Source organism: Curcuma longa, chromosome 7 (genome assembly GCF_044706935.1).
Source record: "Curcuma longa cultivar G26 ecotype Majalengka, Jawa Barat chromosome 7, ITB_CL_G26_1.1, whole genome shotgun sequence".
NCBI classification, from domain to species: Eukaryota; Viridiplantae; Streptophyta; class Magnoliopsida; order Zingiberales; family Zingiberaceae; genus Curcuma; species Curcuma longa.
The window spans coordinates 8153156-8173241 of NC_133867.1; the positions used below are offsets into that span (position 1 = coordinate 8153156).

Sequence of the window (20086 nt, forward strand, 5' to 3'; positions counted from 1 at the left end):
AACAGACAAACAAAGACAAGATGTATAATAAAATTTAGAGGAAGGAAATATGAAAGATCAATTCAACTCAGTCGAAATATGAAACTCTGATCAGACTGAATCACAATTGAATAGCCTTGCCAATAAACGCCTTTTATAAAAATACCCAATATCACCATTTGCCAAGGACCATGCCGTCAATCATGTTGTCACCAACGATGCCCCAACAATTTTCTGAAAATGGAGAGGAAGCGCGAAACTCGAAGAGGTTGACTATGTGTACATGTACATGTGCCTGAGCGGGGTCATTATATAAACATTGGGAGAGAGATCAAAGAATATCATTGCGGGAGCAAAGCTCGGTAGGGTCCAGGAAGTATTGAGTTGGGTGCATTATAATGTCCTTCTAGCGGTGGTTAAGTTGAGCCGCGAGAGCAAAGCCTGAAGCACCGGTGAGGCATTGGACTAGAGTGGGGAGCTTGCTAGGTGGAGAGCTCAGGCGGTTAGGAGTTGGGCATTAGCTTGGTCATGAAGGCGAATAAGTCAATCGGAGCTGGAGTCGGAAATTGACTACTGAGCTAAAAGGGAGAACTCGGACGTCAACCAGGGGGTTGAGTCGAAGATCGACCACTGAGCTAAAAGGAAGAGCTTGAGCGGTTATGTCTTGCCTTTGTTATGTCGCTATTAAGATCAAATCTTGACCTTGCCTCTATCATGTCATGGTTGTCAATTGGATCAGTACCACATGTACTAACCCATAACAACTCTAACTATTATAAAAATATTAAATAAGTACCAATTAACTATTATAAAAATATTTTAAAAATAAAAAATAAATTAAAAATATATACTATACACCTTTTTAATTTTTATCTCTATCAATTTGCACGTGAAAAAATTAAATTTCAAACAATCACTCAACGATGGATCAGATCACTGACAATGCAGTGGAATCTAGTCTAGTTTAAACCGTGCTTAATATGATCGGAATGAGTCAAGTAAGTACGACTTAACTTATAGGTCGGGTCTGGCATGCGGTCTATGTTGTGCTAGGAACGGGTCAAAAATGTTTAAAAGACAAAACAAAAAAAATTATCCAGTTTTGACGTTAATTTTACAAAGTAATTACGAGTGAATTTATAAATTCGATATCACGAATTGATTTTGAAATATAATATAGTGGTTTAATTTAATATTTAAATTATATAAAAAAAATAAAACAAAACAAAACAATACAATGAAATGAAATGAAAAGCTTGCCGTAGTCAATACGAAATGCAATTCTTTTCTCACATTTTATTATATAAATTAATCCATCTAACTAAATTTATTTATGTAAGTCTCACACGCTTAGCGATCGACAATAATAATAATATTCGATGCTAATTAAGTTAAATTTAAAAAATGATATGATTGAGATAAATTTAATTTTAATAAAAAGTTAAAAAATATAGAATTACATATATTTATTTATAGGATGACAATAAATATGTTTAGGAAGAAAGCCAAAGATATGGCTGAGTCCTCAACCTGCCCACTCTCCACTAGTCGTTTCACACCAGAACGCCGTTAAAGAAACGCTTTCTTTCTTCGTCTTCGTCTTCGTCTTCGTCTCTTTGCTTCCGATCGCGCCGACCGAATCCCAGCGGAGGCGATTTCAAGGTCGAGTCGATGCCGCGGAAGATTTCGCTGCGCTGATTGCTTCGAAAAGGACCAGAAGCTGATCGATTTGCTCGGGAAGTTCCTGTTTCTGCGGCGATCATTGATTAGGTTTGGATCTTCTGGGGAAAACATGGATTGCTTCCCTTGCTTCGAGTCGAGGGATCGGGAGCCGCTCAGACGGGATCACGCTAGCGATCGTAAGAGGGAGGAGCTGCCCATGGTGGCGCCTCGCGTCGAGAAGTTATCCTTGGGTGAGTTTGATTCCCTGCACGGATCGCGTATGAAATGGTTTAAAGAAACTTGAATTTAGTTTCTCTTTCGTCTTCCTTTGGCTTGGTGTTGAGAATTGTAGTCAGAGTGAAGATTTTTCTTCCATCAATTGGAAGTGCCCGTCTATAAAGATGGACGCTTGAGCTTAATTTCATCTCCCTTAGATTTTTAAACTAAAATTATTCTCCAAGCCGCCGACTCGCGCTTTCCATCTTATCAAGATCGTAGACGCTATCCAGAGCATAGAAGAAGTATAGATTTCTACTGATTTGTATCTCGTCCATTTTGATTTTTCATGAGTTGCATTAGATCAGATCTTTTGATATAACTCTGAGTTGCTTCCTGAATTTGCAGGGGATGATAAGATGAGGATCAGAAACAATTTGCATACAGAGAAGGAATCACTGGACACGAAAAAGGAACCTCTATTTGTTAATTCGGCACAGACTTTCACCCTTCGAGAGCTTGCCGCTGCGACTGGTAACTTTAGATCCGAGTGTTTCCTCGGAGAAGGAGGATTTGGACGAGTTTACAGAGGACGCCTGGAAAGTACTGGTCAGGTAACTTGATGATGGATGTGAGAACTGTTAGTTTGTGACTACGAGATTTTTTTTTTCTTCTTTGTGCTTGAGGACTGACCAACTTATACAATGTCCTACTGATTTCACGAAGTTGGAAATTGGAATTCTCGTGAAATTGAAGATAGAAGTGGTTTTTAGGTGTAATTATTTACTATTGATTCCTTCCTTTGTTTTTATTTTACTGAATGGGTATCAATTTCTTCTGCTTACAGGTAGTGGCTGTGAAACAGCTCGACAGGAATGGATTGCAAGGAAATAGGGAGTTCCTAGTGGAAGTACTCATGCTCAGCTTATTGCATCATGCCAACCTTGTGAATCTGATTGGTTATTGTGCTGATGGAGATCAACGCCTCCTTGTGTACGAGTACATGCCTTTGGGATCATTAGAAGATCATTTGTACGGTATGATTGGCATAGTAGACTTACTTAAAAGGATCTGATACATAGTCACCCATTTGTTTGTTGCAAGCACTGTTTTTTGTTTTGAAGAAATTCCTTTTCCTAGTAGTTCACTTGTGTTCTTTCTTTGTTTATTTCTTGTTTATCATTAAGTGAATTCCATGTCTAAATGCTGGAGTTGATCTGTGATTTGAAATGTGAAAAAAAAATCATTTTTGGCGTATATTAATTTCTTTATGGTTAATTTATCTCAGACTTACCTTTTATGAAAAGTTCACCCATTAGAAAAAAAATTAAAGAACTTATAGAATTTAGGACTAGAAGTAAGTTCGATCCTAAGTCTGATGGCCTAGAAGAGGTAAATGCCAGAAAATATTGAGATTTGCACATATCTGTATATAACCTAGCTAGACATTGGAACACTCACATTTGTAATGGTCATTAGACTTAGGAGAAGCCACTGGAACATTCACATCTGTAACTTTAGAAAAGTATTTAAAAATTGTATTTGAAGTAGAAAATGTCAATGTATATTGGCACACTTTTGAGAGTACGAATGAAGATAGATCTTCTCTTGGCTAGTATTGTATGGAATTAATTGAGATAAGAAGATTCTCTTCCTATAACTCAATTCATTGATTTTGTTAGTCGGTACTAGGGAGGAGATAAAACACTATAAAAGAGAGGAGAGGAGAAGAGGGGAAACACCTACTAGTGCACACCAACAACAATAGAAAGTAATGATGTCAAAATTAGAGAAATCAAAATAAATTCATATTTTATAACGGTGCCTATTTCAATTCTAATTATGGGATTCGAGTTCCAATTGTCAATTGTGTCCATGGTTAAACCAAATATATTTAATGCAAAGAAATTATTTCTTATACTATATGTGTTGTGAGCATTATTTAATTTGTGAACATGCATTGAAATTATTTCCTATGCTAGATGCATTGTGAGCATTAATTAATTTGGGTCTTAAGAAATTATGCGGTTGTTCTCATTAGGTTAGTACGCATTTGATGCATGCCACTTATTTTGATATTAGTAAACTAAATCATTAGCCAATATGCTTATTATATTTTGCATTTTATTGTTTTAAATTTTAATTCAATTGACTTTACTTGTTATATTCAAATAATTGGAAGTAAAAAAGTTAAGTGGAAGTGCATTATAACATTAAAACTTATTTGAGTTAATGTTAGCATGCTTTGAACTGTGTTGAGTGTTGGCATAGGCATAGTACAGTAAGGGAATCATACTATTTCGGCAAAGTTTGAAAGTTAAGCATGGAACAATGCTTTATACCTTAATTTTAACAAAATACCACATTTTCTCAATACTTTCTCAAGGTTCTACAGTATTAAGATTGGTTCCTTATTGACTTGCTATCTTGGAAAAAAAAGTTATTTTGTAGTAGATGACTAATCTAATTGGAAAAAGTTAGGAGATATTTTGTAGTATTATTTTATTATGTTCTGGTTTATATGACATGAAGTAATTTGTCAAAATGAATAAGTATTCAACTAGTAAACAAAAATCAGTTGTTTTTAATGCAAATTATAATAACTGTGAAATTTTATTATGTTTTATTGACAAATGATTAAATTATTTTTTAAAAAACTGCACAAGTTTCTTAAAAGGATTCACTACTATTTCCTCCATGGAAAATTTTGGATGTTATGTGCATATGGATGTTTATTTCATTGTCATGCATTTTGTTCTATGGTCCTCCATGTTTGTTCGTGTACTCAGAGATTCTTCTTTGTGAAATCAAATTATCAATTAGTTTCTCATTATTTAGGCAACATTTATTTATTTATTTTGCTGAGAAATGTGTTTCAAATTCATTTTCTACGAGTAGATATTTCACTGCCGTTTTGGGAACTGATTGACTTGCAAACTTAGTGGTTTTGTAAACAAGCAACTATACATTCAATATCAGCTGATCAAATAGGTTATTAGTATGTCTATTTGGTTACTTGATAATTCATTATACGGAGTTAATATAATCATTCTCCTATGTAATTTTCTAGGGTAAGTATTGTCCTTGCTAATAATAACCCATTTGGCTATATTACTAGACCTTCCACCTGAGAAGGAGCCACTCAACTGGATTACAAGGATGAAAATTGCAGCAGGTGCCGCTAAGGGATTGGAGTACCTTCATGACAAAGCTAGTCCACCAGTTATCTATAGGGACCTAAAAACCTCCAACATACTACTAGATAAGGGCTTCCACCCCAAACTCTCTGATTTTGGGCTTGCAAAGCTTGGTCCAGTTGGTGATCAATCTCATGTATCAACAAGAGTAATGGGAACCTATGGATATTGCGCTCCTGAATATGCTTTGACTGGACAATTGACAGTCAAATCTGATGTTTATAGCTTTGGAGTAGTTCTCTTGGAGTTGATTACTGGAAGGAAGGCCATTGACAGTACCAAGCCACATCCTGAGCAAAATCTCGTTGCATGGGTAGGCTCTCTCTACTTTTTCTATGGCTTACCTGATTTTCATGCCTTAATGCCATGACTGAATACTAAGCGGTTATAGATAGGCATTTAAACTTGTCTTTCACCTCCCACAATTTGAGAGGCGTGAAATTTTGAATATGTTCTCCTTTTCATCTTTTTTTGTTGGGAATCGGATCTTGTTACTTGTTGTGGTAAATAGTTTTTAGTGTTTTCCTTGTGAAACATCCATCGCACTGTGAAGCATCTGAAACTAAGTCTCGAGTTTTGCTTTAATCTTTCAAGAATGCATGAAGACTTGTCGTTTCTATTTAATTCCATGATCTCGCATGCTTGTGGCAGGTTCGTCCTGTCTTCAAAGACCGAAAGAGACTTCCAGGCTTGGCTGATCGAAAGCTAAGGGGTCGGTTTCCCATGCGCGGCCTTTATCAAGCTCTGGCTGTAGCATCCATGTGTATCCAAGAAGATGCTGCTGCCCGTCCTATAATTGCTGATGTTGTCACTGCTATGTCCTACTTGGCATCCCAAACATATGATCCAGGTGCAGTCCCCGCAAATAACAACAGGCCCGGTAGCGAAAGGAGAAGCAGAAACACGCATGAAGAAGGTGGAATGATACCGACCATTCTCAACGATGGAAAGCCTGGTCATACGCAGCAAATGAGTTATGAAAACCTTCCCAAGGAGGCATCACCAATGCTGAGGCACAATGTGGACAGAGAGCGAGCTTTAGCGGAGGCAAAGCAGTGGGGTGAGAATTGGCGAGAGAAGATGCAAACTTATTACCCTGATGCAGCTCCCACAACTAGTGATGCTTCTGGTGCCGAACGGAACAGGGATGTAAATGAGGGTGTAAGAACACCAACTTACTTCCAGAGTGGAGAGCCAAGGCTGATGCAACATATCAATTCTGATTCCCCAAAGGAGGCAGCCCCCATTTTGAGGCGTAATTACGAAGACCTTCCTAAGGAGGCAGCTCCGATGTTGAGGCACAGTGTGGAGCGAGAGAGAGCTTTAGCAGAGGCAAAGCAGTGGGGTGAGAACTGGCGAGAGAAGATGCAAACATATTACCCTGATGCAGCTCCCACAACTAGCAATGCCCCTGGCGCTGAAAGGAGCAAGAATGCAAATAATGAGGGTGGAAGAACAGCAACTGAATTCCAGAGTGGAGAACAGACGCAACGTATGAATTCTGACTCCCATAAGGATGCAGCTACCTTTCTGAGGCATAATTTTGACAGAGAGCGAGCATTAGCAGAGGCGAAAAGGTGGGGGCAGAATTGGCTGGAGAAGACGCGAGCTAGAGCCATCGCAGAGGGAGGTTTTGATGTCGCAGATGCAATTGGATAGAGATAACTTGCAGAAATCCCTGTTCCTGTTTTTGTTTGAGAGCTGCAGCCGGGTCCTTCTCTCTTTTCTATCACTTTGATGGAAAAAGGAAAAACAAATGCTGGGAAGCATCGAGAAAAGAGATTGTAGATAATTAAATACAAATTGGCCTTGTGAGTGGTTATAGTAAACAGATAAGCTGCATGTTTTCTTCACTCTCTATCCATTTGTTTTGCTAACTTTTGGTTGCAAGTTTCAAGATGTTTTGATTCGCTTCCATAATTCTACATAATAACGAAGACAGCATCTTCAACCTTGTGCTATAGTCCAAAACAATAGCTTCAGTCATTCCATTTAGTGCCAGTTAATTTGTAAAAAAAGAGACATGAACCTGCATGGTACACTACCAGATGTTGCAAAACATATTTGTCTAAACATCCAATTTGGGTTGTGGCGAACATTTCACCAAGTGAAAAAAAACAAGTTTCTCTCAAAACGCAAGAGCAGATCGATCTAACAAAAAAATTACTGTTGCATTGACTGAAACTTCTTCTGGATGAGCATGGTCATGTCCAGGTATCGCTGTGCACAATTTGTAAGGCAAGTTGATTCACTCGAACTGAACTTGCTACCCGGAGTGCTAGTAATGCATTTGTCCCAACATTCGCTGGTAAGTTTTCCCACCATCTCGGCGATCATTGCTTTCTGTTTCTCTTCCTGCAGGAACACAAAAACGTCTAGTAAACTATTTATTCACTGCAAGCAGAGGAATAGACACATTTACGAATACCCAAATAGAAAGAGAAAAACTAGATAGGAATACTGTATACTCATACGCATAGACACGAGATTTCCATCATACAATTTTACCAGAGTAATACTATACTATTATCATAGTCAGAAACCAGTACAAACTCCAAGATCACAATTCAAACCAGTAAAATTTTAAAGAAAAGCCATGAAATTGTTAAGAAAAAACTAAAAATTAGCAATAGCCCATGGATCAGAAAATAGATGGGAAAATCACTTGCTAAATGTTCTACTTTCCTTTGATAAAATCACACTTGACAGATGTACAAATACGAAAGTCAGAACCAACTATCTTGTATGGCTTTACGCAATAAACAGAATCTACCTAGGGAACAAATTGCTATTGAGCAAAGAATAGCAACTGCATATCATTTTACCAATTACAATAACTTTGCATACAGAAACACTATTGTTCTATTGAAATTTTCTGATGCAAAGATCATTTCAAGTCGTTCTAAAATGCTAAGCAATATCCCTATATCATGTTTGTGATATCTTCATCTAGACCTTTTACAAAGAATTTCTTGTTTATCCAATTTCAATTACTCCAGTGCTTCTTTTCATATTATTGACATTACAGTTCATATAATCAAATTTTATCTTGTAAAATGTCCCTCCATAAATCAAACTTGAAGTTTAATGTATTCCTAATTGCCAATTAGCACAATAGCATTGTCAAATAATAAAAGCTAAGAAATTTACCTTAGACATATAAGTTCATCAAATACTTGTAGAAAGATTACATGTGATAGAAATACTAAAACATCCTCTCAAAAGGATATGAAAGAATCCCATTCATCTATGCCTGCTATGACATGATGACTTAATGTGCACTATCAAATGAATGCTATGCAACTACTAGCTCGAAAAGTTATTATCTATAGGTGGTGAAGAATGAATAAAGACTATATAAAAATCAAATAGTTCCATGTGCACTTATTAAATGAATGCCACATAGCCGATGGCTCAAAAAGGAATTAGCTATAATTGGTGAAGTATAAAGAAAGAGTATGTCTTATTATTGTACAAAATAAACAATATGCATCATAAAAAGTTCAACAACGCATCATAGTCTTTAAGTCATATGAGAGTGACCAATAATTTCTATGAGATAAGAATGTCATTGATCCAAAATATTCATAAGATAGTCCACCTTTAATGCATATGAAATTAGAGGAAGTTTCACTTCACATCAAAAATTAAAAAAGAGAGGCAATACCAGAGTGATCAGTAATCTTGTGTGAAATAAAAAAATGCCATTGCATCAAAGGATGCTGCATGTTGAAAGATGTTCATCATTACATTCTGGTACGCCTTCATGCATATGAAAACAGAACAGGGGGATAATCCACGAAGCACGTTAAAAAGAACATACATTCAAGCATGGTTGCTTGTTTGAAACAAAATTCATTTTTGAAACCTTTTCGTACTCCATAATTTTAGTGAATTCTTCAGAAACGGCATTATAAAACCTCGTCAACGAAAAACAAAAGTTTTTCTAAACAAAATCCATTCCCAAAATTATTGCGCCATAAAAATCAGGATAACTTCGCCGATTCGTCCGACTCTGAGCAAAACTCGCTTAGAGTGTCTGTAACCAAACATATGCTGGAAATCAATACAAAACACTAAAAATCTCATCTTCCGACGTCCAAACTGTATATCACCGACTACTGCGTATTCATCGACGAGAAGGATGAAACGCGAGTTGGAGATTAAATAGCAACGAAGAACCCGAAACAATCACCAAACTGAACTGAATAAGCGTAGAAGAACTAGCCCAAAATTTTTAACCTGCAAGAAACGCTGCAATTCCGGCGAGCTATCCATGACCAGCCGCACTCGACGATCAACCAAACCCTAAACCCAGAACAAAGTGCAGCCTGATGGTGCTTTTATAGAGAAGAACGTTGGGCTGGGTTTCGAAACAAGATAACAGGCCCAAGCCCACTATGAATATTTAGTTAAAAATATAATATTTTTTGAAAAAAAAATAAATAAATATGTTGATGAATTGTATGAGTCAATTAAAGTCAAATATATTTTCAAAATAAATAAATGACTAAAAGAACTTAATCATATAATAATTTTTATTATCTAAATGATAATCTGTTGTTATATAAACTATAAGTTTTAACCAAAATTATCAATCAAAATTGCTACGTAAATATAGTAATTTTACTGCCACAAATTATTTATTATAAATTTAGTGATTTTAACCCCAAGTCTAGCAATTTCAATCAAAATTATTATATTACAACTAACACAATAGCAATTTTTTATTCAAACTAGCATAATAATTTTTTAAATTTATATTTTAAATGTTTTTTATGTTTTTAATTTATATAGTAGGTTTTGTAAAATTTACATAGGGATTTATATTATTTTGATCTTTATTATTATTTTTTTAAATTTATTTTTATTTTAAAAAAAATTATTGGGACTTAGATTATATTAAAAAAGATATTTTTTTTCAAAAAATGTCAAAGGATGTGTCATTAAATTTTTATCTCAAAAATATTTTTATTTTTAATATTATTGTAATAACTACGATGGTATAATAATTAATATAATACTATTATAGTATTATATTATAATAATTTATATAATTGTTTAATCATTATTATAATTTTTAAATTTATTTTAATCGATTTAAAATAATTTTGATAAAGTTAAATTATTTTAATTAAATTGATAAAAAAATTAATATAATAATATTTAATTGTATGATTTATTTTAGACTTTAAACTTTAGTTATAATTTATATAGCATTTAGCTAAAGTAGTTTCTATAATTATTTTAAAATAATTTTGATTAATTAAAATAATTTTAACAAAGTTTAAATAATTTTGATTAAATTAATAAAAATATTTTATATATAATAATTTTGATTAAAATAAATTGCGATTGTAATAGTTATCAAACCGTATATTATTTTGATCTTTATTATTATTTTTTTAAATTTATTTTTATTTTAAAAAAAATTATTGGGACTTAGATTATATAAAAAAAAAAGATATTTTTTTTCAAAAAATGTCAAAGGATGTGTCATTAAATTTTTATCTCAAAAATATTTTTATTTTTAATATTATTGTAATAACTACGATGGTATAATAATTAATATAATACTATTATAGTATTATATTATAATAATTTATATAATTGTTTAATCATTATTATAATTTTTAAATTTATTTTAATCGATTTAAAATAATTTTGATAAAGTTAAATTATTTTAATTAAATTGATAAAAAAATTAATATAATAATATTTAATTGTATGATTTATTTTAGACTTTAAACTTTAGTTATAATTTATATAGCATTTAGCTAAAGTAGTTTCTATAATTATTTTAAAATAATTTTGATTAATTAAAATAATTTTAACAAAGTTTAAATAATTTTGATTAAATTAATAAAAATATTTTATATATAATAATTTTGATTAAAATAAATTGCGATTGTAATAGTTATCAAACCGTTGCTTTCTACATCTTCTCTCCGCTTCAGCCCAAATAAACAGGTGCGTAATAAACAACAAATTAGAAAGGGCAATAAGAATAATCGATAAATAAAAACAAATAACAAAAAAAAAAAATCTTCTCCCACTTTCTTTCACATTCTTCGGAGTCGCTTTTCGTGCGGAGTTCCGTAATCGCTGGCGGCTGCCGATCTCGGCGATGGCTTCTCATTTCGCGCGTCGTCTTATCCGTCGCCCCGTCGCTGTAAGGATTCTCTTTACCTTTTCCAGTTGCCTACTGAAAGATCGAGATCCGGAAAATTTGACTTTGCGTTTTTTTTTCTCGGTGGGATGTGCTATCTGCTAAAAATTCGGTGTGATTAGATGGTAGAGCGTGTATTTAATGGTGTAGATGATTGCTTTTTTTTTTAAACAATTGGCGTTTCAAGAGGTCGGACTTTTGTGAGCTTGCAAGTTCTTCTGCGGGAGATATGTGGTTGACTTCTCATGCGGCGAGATGTGGATCTGGATGGAGGCGAGCTAGGCGGACTGGAGGAAATTCTGTAAAAGAAAAAAAAACAGGAAAGAAAGACAAATTAGCCGATAATGACTAGTTTAAGATCCCTTTTACGGTTTTGTTCTCTGACGATATATGACATTGACATATTTGGGCAAGTTCTCGACATTATTTATTTATTTTTTTCCTTTTGCTCGTTCCCTGCTGAAATATAAAAAGACTAGTGCTTTTCGTTTTTGCAGTTAATAAACACTTCTAGCTACTGACTTCTGGATCTTGAACTAATCTATTGTCTTCATCAATGCAAAAGTGAAAGCAACTACCGAAGTCAAAAAAACTGACAACAATGTGAATGGGCCTCAGTTTCAAATTTTCAATTTCAATGAGCATTTGCACATTTTCAATGGACAATGCAATATAAGACTGCTCATTAAATATACAAATTCCATACGTTGTTGTATGTATTTGGATTTTGGAGCTCCTTTTGGTTGTCCTGTTTAGGATTTGCAATGTTTGTAATGCGTGTTGACTTGAAATCAGATTCTCGGTTCATTTAGTTTGTCTGGCTTACTTTCTACTTTATCATATGTACCCTGAGGCACCAATTTTGCTTATCTTCATCACATCAATTTATTTCAGGCATTTTTTCTCTTGAGAAGTTATGGTCATACCCGGCAAATTACCCATTACATTCTCCCTGGTGATTCACTTTTCTATGACTATTGATTTCTACAGGTAATATAATGTGAGTATTTACATCAGTTTTGCTTTCAGGTGATTCTGTTTGTACAAAACCTCTAAGGTAAGCATCTTGTATTCCTTTCAATTTATCAAATAGTTGTTGTTTCTTTTGTGCAGTGGATTTTTATTCCTGTATCCACATTAGTTTCCTTAGCACCTTCATATGTTCTTCTGGAAGCAGGTTGTTTTATTCATTTCTCTTTGTGTGTAGGGAAGTTTTGGAGTTCTTCCCAAGGTCATCACATTACAAGTTGTGGAGCAGGTCATTCTCATTTGAAAATGGTGAGATTCATTTCTGTTTCTTGATATCTTTGTTAAGGTTTCCATTTGCAAATGAGTTCTTATTTGCACCTTTTCTTTTGTTGAAGGTGATCTGGTTGATGCTGTTGTTCCATTCATGGGTGAATCTATAACTGATGGGACTTTAGCAACTTTCCTAAAGAGTATGCAGCAACCTCTCTCACTCTTTGCAAGTATCTTCATATCTGTGTTCACTTGTATGCTGCATTATTCGCATTGGCACATAACATGAATTGGATCATTGGTTGGTCTACGTCAACAGAAAAGCATACTAAAATAAAATGGAGTAATGTAAAAGGTGGATGTCAGCTTATTGATATTCTTGGTGATACCAAAGTCCTTTGGGACAGCCTTCATTGTGATTAATTTTTTTCTCCTTTATCCTCTTTCCACTATTAATCATACTTGATCCAACTTATCTAAACACTAGATACTATGATTCTTCATTATATAATCATTGCAATCAAATTTATTCTCATTTTATTTATAACTACACATAATCACTTGTGAATTATGACATTATTTTTTGTCCTAGTAACCCCACTTGTGCATCTCTTTCATATTTGCTATACTTGTGTTATGTATGTGGTTAACTGTTCAAAATTCAATCACGAAGCATGGCTGATAATGGAATTTTCTATAAACTTTCCTTTTGACCTGCAAGACATGTCTCTCAACTATTTTGGATAGGCTAAATCGATCTTGTCCTACTGTGGTGTTTTATGTGCCATTTCGTCTAACCCATTTGTAACTATGTAAATGCATAATATTTGTTGCATGTTATTTAATCGTAGATATGTTTGTCATATTCTAATAAACGTTTGCAGCCACTCTCTTTGCTTTCAAGGATATTGAAATTAGACGAAATTGTGTTACAATTTCATGTTTGTATCACTGTGTGTCCCGAAGTCCAATATTCTCCTTGCAGTAATGCTTTCCTTTCTGAATCAATGCACATCATTGTGAAACTTAGTCAAATCTGTGTCTTATTTGTTGATGTTGGACACAGAACCTGGTGATAGAGTTGAAGTTGATGAACCTATTGCCCAGATTGAAACTGACAAGGTTTTGAGTGCTATCTCTCTCTTATTTAAGACTTTGTGTTTTTTTCAAAAAAATTTGTTTTAGTTTTCATCCATAATCCTTTAGTCAACTCTTTATGTTCTATTTGTATATGTGTCAGGTAACTATTGATGTAGCTAGTCCTGAAGCTGGATTTATTCAGAAGGTTAGAGAATCTTTTTTTGTTGTTGATTTTTATGCTTGTTTATATTTCACATCACATTTTTCTCATGGAATTTAATACTATGGAGGTTTTGTATGATTGATAGTTCACTGCCAAAGAAGGCGATACAGTGACTCCTGGAACCAGAGTTGCTGTTATCTCTAAGTCTGCTCCTACTGATACTCATGTAGCTCCATCGGATGAGACAGTTAGTAAGGACACTCCACCTGCTATTCCAGTTGAGAAAAAGATTGAGACACAAGTGCCACAAGTGGAAACTCCCGTCAAAGAGAAGCCAAAAGCACCTTCTCTTCCAACCCCTAAAACCTCACCATCAGAACCTCAACTTCCTCCCAAGGAAAGGGAAAGACGTGTAAGTCTCGTTTGACTTAACATCTGTGGTTGCATAAACAAATGACATCCACTTTATTGAATCAATTACAATTGCAGGTTCCTATGCCAAGACTAAGGAAAAGAGTTGCTACACGATTGAAGGATTCACAAAATACGTTTGCATTGCTGACCACATTTAATGAAGTAGACATGTATGTATTCATATTCTTATTTCATTCTACTCTTTTTGAGACAATTGTCTAACCTATCATATTGCATTTTCCCACTTTCAATGTATCATATTTGCTCATTTATTATTATAAAAGGCATCAGAGACGTAATATGTTCCATGCTACATGGAGTTAGCTTTGTTGCCAAAAGAAAAGGAAATAGTTGTTTGCATACTTTTTCTACCATTATGAGATAACCACTTCTTCTAGTCTCATGTTAGTAATAGAGAGGATGATCTAGGTTAATGGGGGTGAATGGCAATTTCACATAAGTTCCAAGTTATTTTCAGTTGGAGAATCTCTTTCCTCATGACAAGTGTTACATTGATCGTCTCACTGTCACCAACATTCTTAAGTACACTATGAAATGGGCAGTGGGGCACATCAATTGTTCAGGCCCATGGTGGTAAGCATGAGGTTGGCTGTTACATTATGAGGGCATTTTAGGGTATTTCATGTGGCACCAGATGGACTAACTCTTCTCCAATAAGCCTGGGAGTGAGTTGCGGCTTAGGCTGTAAACCATACCTTGTAGGCTGTAATTTCATGGGAAGAGACGAAGAAAGCTATTTTCTTTCTAGTTTTGGAAGATAGTTGGGTGTTTAATCTTCCTAGCTTTCTATCCTCCTGTACTTTTTCACCCAAGAAACACTTTACAAAATCTGTTTCCCTACTTTCTTTCCTAAACAAGGGATAAGGCTGTAGACCACACTATGGACTGGCTGGCTTGTATGCCCACCAGTTGGATGGACTGCTATGAGAACATTGTAGGCTGCCACGAGTATATGCTGGTTAGGTCCTATACTGTGGGTTGGAGGTATCTCAACTACAGTAATTTCACCACAATTTAGTAAATATGCAACTCATCCATGCTGGGTCAAGTTATGGACCCATCTCAAGCTATTGGACATACTTATTTGAATTTTATATGTCCATGGCCTGTCTTATTTGAACCAAAGTCCATTTACTGCATCAAGAATTGGACACTTAAAAACTTCCAATTCAACATGTAATGACTATCCAACAAGAAGTAACCTGTTTATATAATAACAGTCAAAGGAAAAAAAGGAATCATACTGATCGCTGGATAGCATGGTTTTAGAAAGCTTCTGCTGAGGCTGCATATGTATTTGAAAGGGCACTGTTGAGCAGCCACCACATCCACCACATATGGCATATGCAACTTACATATGCGGTTTAATATTTTGTTACAAACTGACTTAAAACCCTAAGCTATTCTATTTGTTATCTTGTAAATTGTAAGTGTTAAAGTGTTAACTTAAACACTTGTTTTCCAAGTGATAAACACTAAAAATATCAATATGTATGCCATCATCTATTTTACATTGTCCATTAATCTTGATTGTTGTATTCCATTTGTTTTGAAATTGTATCATCGACATGCATATTTTTTCTATGTGGAAGTATGGATCAAACATATTCATTAATATATTTTATTATATATATGTCACTTACATATTTTTTATTTTTGTGAAGTTCACTGCATATATGCCCTTACATATTGCATACGTGCTTATGCATTTTGTTGAGCACATACTACCTAAATACACTTTTTGAAACCTTTCTGGAAAACATTTTAGAATTAACTCCAGAAATAAGATTGAAGTACCTTATTTGAATGAATGGCTATCCTAGATCTTGAACCATAGGGCTGAATTCTTCTATAAATGTCTCAAACAGTCTAACACTGAAACCGTATGAGGACTTGCAGCTCTTTGTTTTGGATATGCAGTAAGCCAGATTCCTAAGATGGTGAACCATTGAAACTGGAGTGAGTGAGGATAGCAGTAACTGGTGAAAGAATAAGGAAGAGGTGATAAAGGTAGTATAGTTTGACTAATAAAAACATCCAAAACATTTTTTTACTAACGTATCTAAAAGTTTCACTTTTCCAATCAACATGGAAACTTTTTAAACCATGACATGATATCAATTTTGATGTATAAAACAATTTTATATATTTTGTATTTGTTAAAAACTCTTTTTCCATGAAATAAGCATTTTCATTAGGAATGATATCTTTTTTATACTCTAGACAATTTCTTCATTCAAAAAAGAAATCATTATAATTTTAAAAAAACATATTTGGAATATTATTCAAATGAAGAGTGTTGTTATTAAAATGGAAGATGTCATATAGAAGGCTGGGATAAAATTGAATAACTTAAAAGGTTTATTTAACAATGATATACAACTGAAACTTTTGCATGAAGTTAAATATTTAATCAACCCTAAAATGTTTCATTCACGGGAATGATGTACTATTGGTTTTGGCAATGAGTTGTGGTGCACAATACTTTTCTGAGTCAAGAGTAAGCATAATGATAGATGATTTTGACAACCTGAAGGGAATAGAGAGCAGAGAAGAGGAAGAAGAATGTTTATACAATGTTAGTTGGGGACCAAAAAATAAAAACTTAGTCATTCCAATCTTTGAATTATTTAACTACTGCTTAGGATCTGTTGTTTGCCCATTCATCATATATTTTTTCTTATTGGATCTTTATTTTGTGTTCCTTTCCTTATTTTTAGTGATAAATGAAGAAAAGATACATATTTTCCCATTAATTTCCTGTTTAAATCTTTGGTGATTGTTCATGGTAGGACTAATCTGATGAAGCTCCGATCTGAATACAAAGATGCCTTTGTGGAAAAGCATGGCGTGAAGCTGGGACTCATGTCTGGTTTTATTAAGGTAAATTACTACGGCGTCAAGTTCTTTTATTTGCCCGTCTAATCATAGTTATTGTTCATGATGTTAGGCTGCTGTTTCTGGACTCCAAAACCAGCCAATCATCAATGCAGTCATCGATGGCGATGACATCATATACAGGGATTATATCGATATCAGTATAGCTGTTGGTACGCCTAAGGTTTGTAGAATATCTAATCAGCCTTGATGCTCTTATTAAGTAGATTCAACGCTAAGCATTTTATTTGATGCACATTGATGTGTTCTAGGCCTTTTAAGAGTTGAATTCTAAATGCATTCTTAATCTTCTCAGGGCCTCGTGGTTCCAGTTATCCGCAATGCTGATGGAATGAATTTTGCCGAAATAGAGAAGGAGATTAACACCCTCGCCAAGAAGGCAAACAATGGAACCATTTCGATCGATGAGATGGCTGGAGGCACATTCACCATTTCAAACGGCGGCGTATACGGAAGCCTTCTGAGTACCCCAATCATTAATCCCCCACAAGTAATGAACTTAAAAAGTCTCAAAAACTTACAAAATGTGATTTTGCATATGATAACTTAACCCAGATTCATGTTTCTCCAGTCTGCCATATTGGGCATGCACTCCATAGTGTCCCGTCCGATGGTGGTCGATGGTAGCATCATCCCAAGGCCAATGATGTATATCGCGCTGACCTACGATCACCGATTAATCGACGGAAGAGAAGCTGTCTTCTTCTTGCGACGTATCAAAGATGTAGTCGAAGATCCACGAAGGCTGCTCCTTGACTTGTAGGCGCATCGAAATGCTGGTGGCCGGTTCACTAGTATTTTTTTTCTGCTGCAAAATAATTTTGCTAAACATATAACTCCTTTCGCAAATTTTGTGGTACATCAATACGAATATGTTTGTGAGTTGCATCACGACGTGTGTTTTTAGTAGAGGCTATCCATTTGATTTAGTGTGGAACTTGGATTCCACAATTCCACTAATTATTATGGAATATAATCATGAGATGTAAACGTTGCAGAACCAATTCGGACTAGTGTTGAATTGAAAATGTTGGTGATCAGTCGAATTTATCGTTTTCATTGGCTTCTGCTGTGTCAACTTATCAGAAGGTTTCAATGTGATCTTGTAGATTTATCAGGTTCAAATTTGTGTTTGGTGATATATATTTGTTGGTGGTTATTAACTAACCTTTTCACTTGATTACGTGGGTGAGAGACTGGACCATTTTTATTGAATGTCAAAGGGTTTGTTTTATCTAAAACATAAGAAAAACACTCTATTTAAAGTTTTTATCGTAACCCTCGAGTAGACCCATTCTAATTCGGAATTGACAATTCGATGGTTTTTACAGATCAACTCTTAATCATAATTATCCAAGACGATAACGATTCACGATTAGAAATCATCGATTCATAGTTTAAAACCGTCGATTTACTGTTCAATATTATTATATTAAAAAAATTATAAATTAAAAAAAATAAACAGGATTTATGTTTATTTAAGTCTTCTGCCTATCCCATTAGGATATAAATGAATTAAAATTTATATAATTCTTTTATCTTTTTATCATTTATCTTAAGAAATGACATTGCTATTCATTTCCTTTTCCTATTCATGTAGTATTCATTCATTCAATATCAAATTTTTTGACTTTGTCATTTTAAAATTGTATTCCTTGGATTTTTTTTTGGCTTTAGTCCAATTGTTGAGTAATGCTTGGGATTTAATAAGTCGGAAGATAACAAATGTTAATACTGAATAAGCTAAAATTTCTTTGACAATCATAGACAAAACGGGAAATGTTTGAGCTTTCTGTGATTATCATTTTAGGATGTCGAAATTTGTTTCGTTATTGTTCCATTAAAATCAAAAGAAATAGTAAAATAATTTATAGTTCTTGTGTGGAACTTGAGATAATCTAGATGTTTCATCTATTATTTTAATAAAAATTATGTTTTGTAAGTTCTAAATTACCACAACTAGTATTGTATATTTTAGAAATATTAATTTTTATTTCATAGTTTATACTATATTATTTATTAATATTATATATAATATTATTAGGATAAGGAAGAGAATAATTTCTAAATAGAATTAAAGCGTCTTAATATAAAATTAATATTTTTGATAAAACTCTTAATTTTTATATTTAAAATTTAAAGCAAATGAAATTAAACAAATTTCAAGAGTAAGAAAAAAAATATTTTTCTCATTTCACTTTCATTGATAATATACAAACAAAAATAAAAATTCATTATTACTATTTTTATTTAAAACTAAGACTACATTATAAAAATTTATTAAAATTAATTGAGAAGTAGAATAATAAAAATCAAAAAATTATTCGGTTGTATCATTAAATACTTTTAAAATTTCATAAATACCACTATAAATATTTCATTAGTAAATAAATATATATTAGTATTATTAATAGTTTGTATAAAAAATGAGTATAATAATTATCTATATTACAATAAATCTTGTAATAATTGATTTGTTGAATTTTAACATATTGGTACATCATGTGTAAATTTTTAATTCTTATTCTATTAATTTTATAAAATCTATTTTATTATTTTATTATAGATGGATATGACCGAAACAACAATTCTAATTAGTTTATATGATTTTTTACATTTTTTTAATCGATCTTGAACCTATAAAATTTAAATATGATGTATGCAACGAGTATAAAAAAACAAATCATTAATAATAATTAAGATATAAATTTTAATTCATTAATACTAAAATTAATATTATTAAATAATATTAAAAATATTTTATAAATTAATTTTATTTTTTAAAAATTAAATATAATAATTATAAAATAATATGAACACTATATTAATTCATCAAAAATTTTATAAGTTAATATTTTTTTTGATATTATTGGATTAAAAAAAAAAAATCAAGTGCATCCCTAATAGTATGAGATGCCCTTATTATTAGAAATTGTCTTTGAAAATCTTCACCGAATTATTGAAAGTAATCATTACACTTCAAGATTCTTCACCTATTTATACTTAAAAAGAAAATTCCACTTCCAACGGCGTAAATAAATCCAGTGC

General features: G+C 33.2%; 3 protein-coding genes across 3 annotated transcripts; 2 read left to right on the forward strand and 1 right to left on the reverse strand.

The window, feature by feature from the left end:
- Positions 1-1508: 1508 nt before the first annotated feature.
- On the forward strand, positions 1509-6944 carry LOC141831342 (serine/threonine-protein kinase PBS1-like). Its single transcript, XM_074718700.1, has 5 exons — positions 1509-1892; positions 2266-2471; positions 2705-2894; positions 4976-5367; positions 5706-6944. The coding sequence occupies exons 1-5, from the start codon at positions 1772-1774 to the stop codon at positions 6711-6713; spliced, it is 1917 nt and encodes a 638-aa protein (XP_074574801.1). The 5' UTR covers positions 1509-1771; the 3' UTR covers positions 6714-6944.
- Positions 6945-6998: 54 nt separating this feature from the next.
- On the reverse strand, positions 6999-9379 carry LOC141831343 (mitochondrial import inner membrane translocase subunit TIM8). Its single transcript, XM_074718701.1, has 2 exons — positions 9297-9379; positions 6999-7409 (listed from the first exon to the last, which is right to left on the reverse strand). The coding sequence occupies exons 1-2, from the start codon at positions 9330-9332 to the stop codon at positions 7218-7220; spliced, it is 228 nt and encodes a 75-aa protein (XP_074574802.1). The 5' UTR covers positions 9333-9379; the 3' UTR covers positions 6999-7217.
- Positions 9380-11125: 1746 nt separating this feature from the next.
- On the forward strand, positions 11126-17945 carry LOC141831777 (dihydrolipoyllysine-residue succinyltransferase component of 2-oxoglutarate dehydrogenase complex 2, mitochondrial-like). The gene is made up of 13 exons (XM_074719183.1): positions 11126-11226; positions 12118-12178; positions 12253-12280; positions 12431-12501; positions 12588-12662; positions 13529-13584; positions 13703-13747; positions 13851-14117; positions 14195-14289; positions 16933-17023; positions 17091-17201; positions 17334-17528; positions 17610-17945. The coding sequence occupies exons 1-13, from the start codon at positions 11182-11184 to the stop codon at positions 17799-17801; spliced, it is 1332 nt and encodes a 443-aa protein (XP_074575284.1). The 5' UTR covers positions 11126-11181; the 3' UTR covers positions 17802-17945.
- The last annotated feature ends 2141 nt before the right edge of the window (positions 17946-20086 follow it).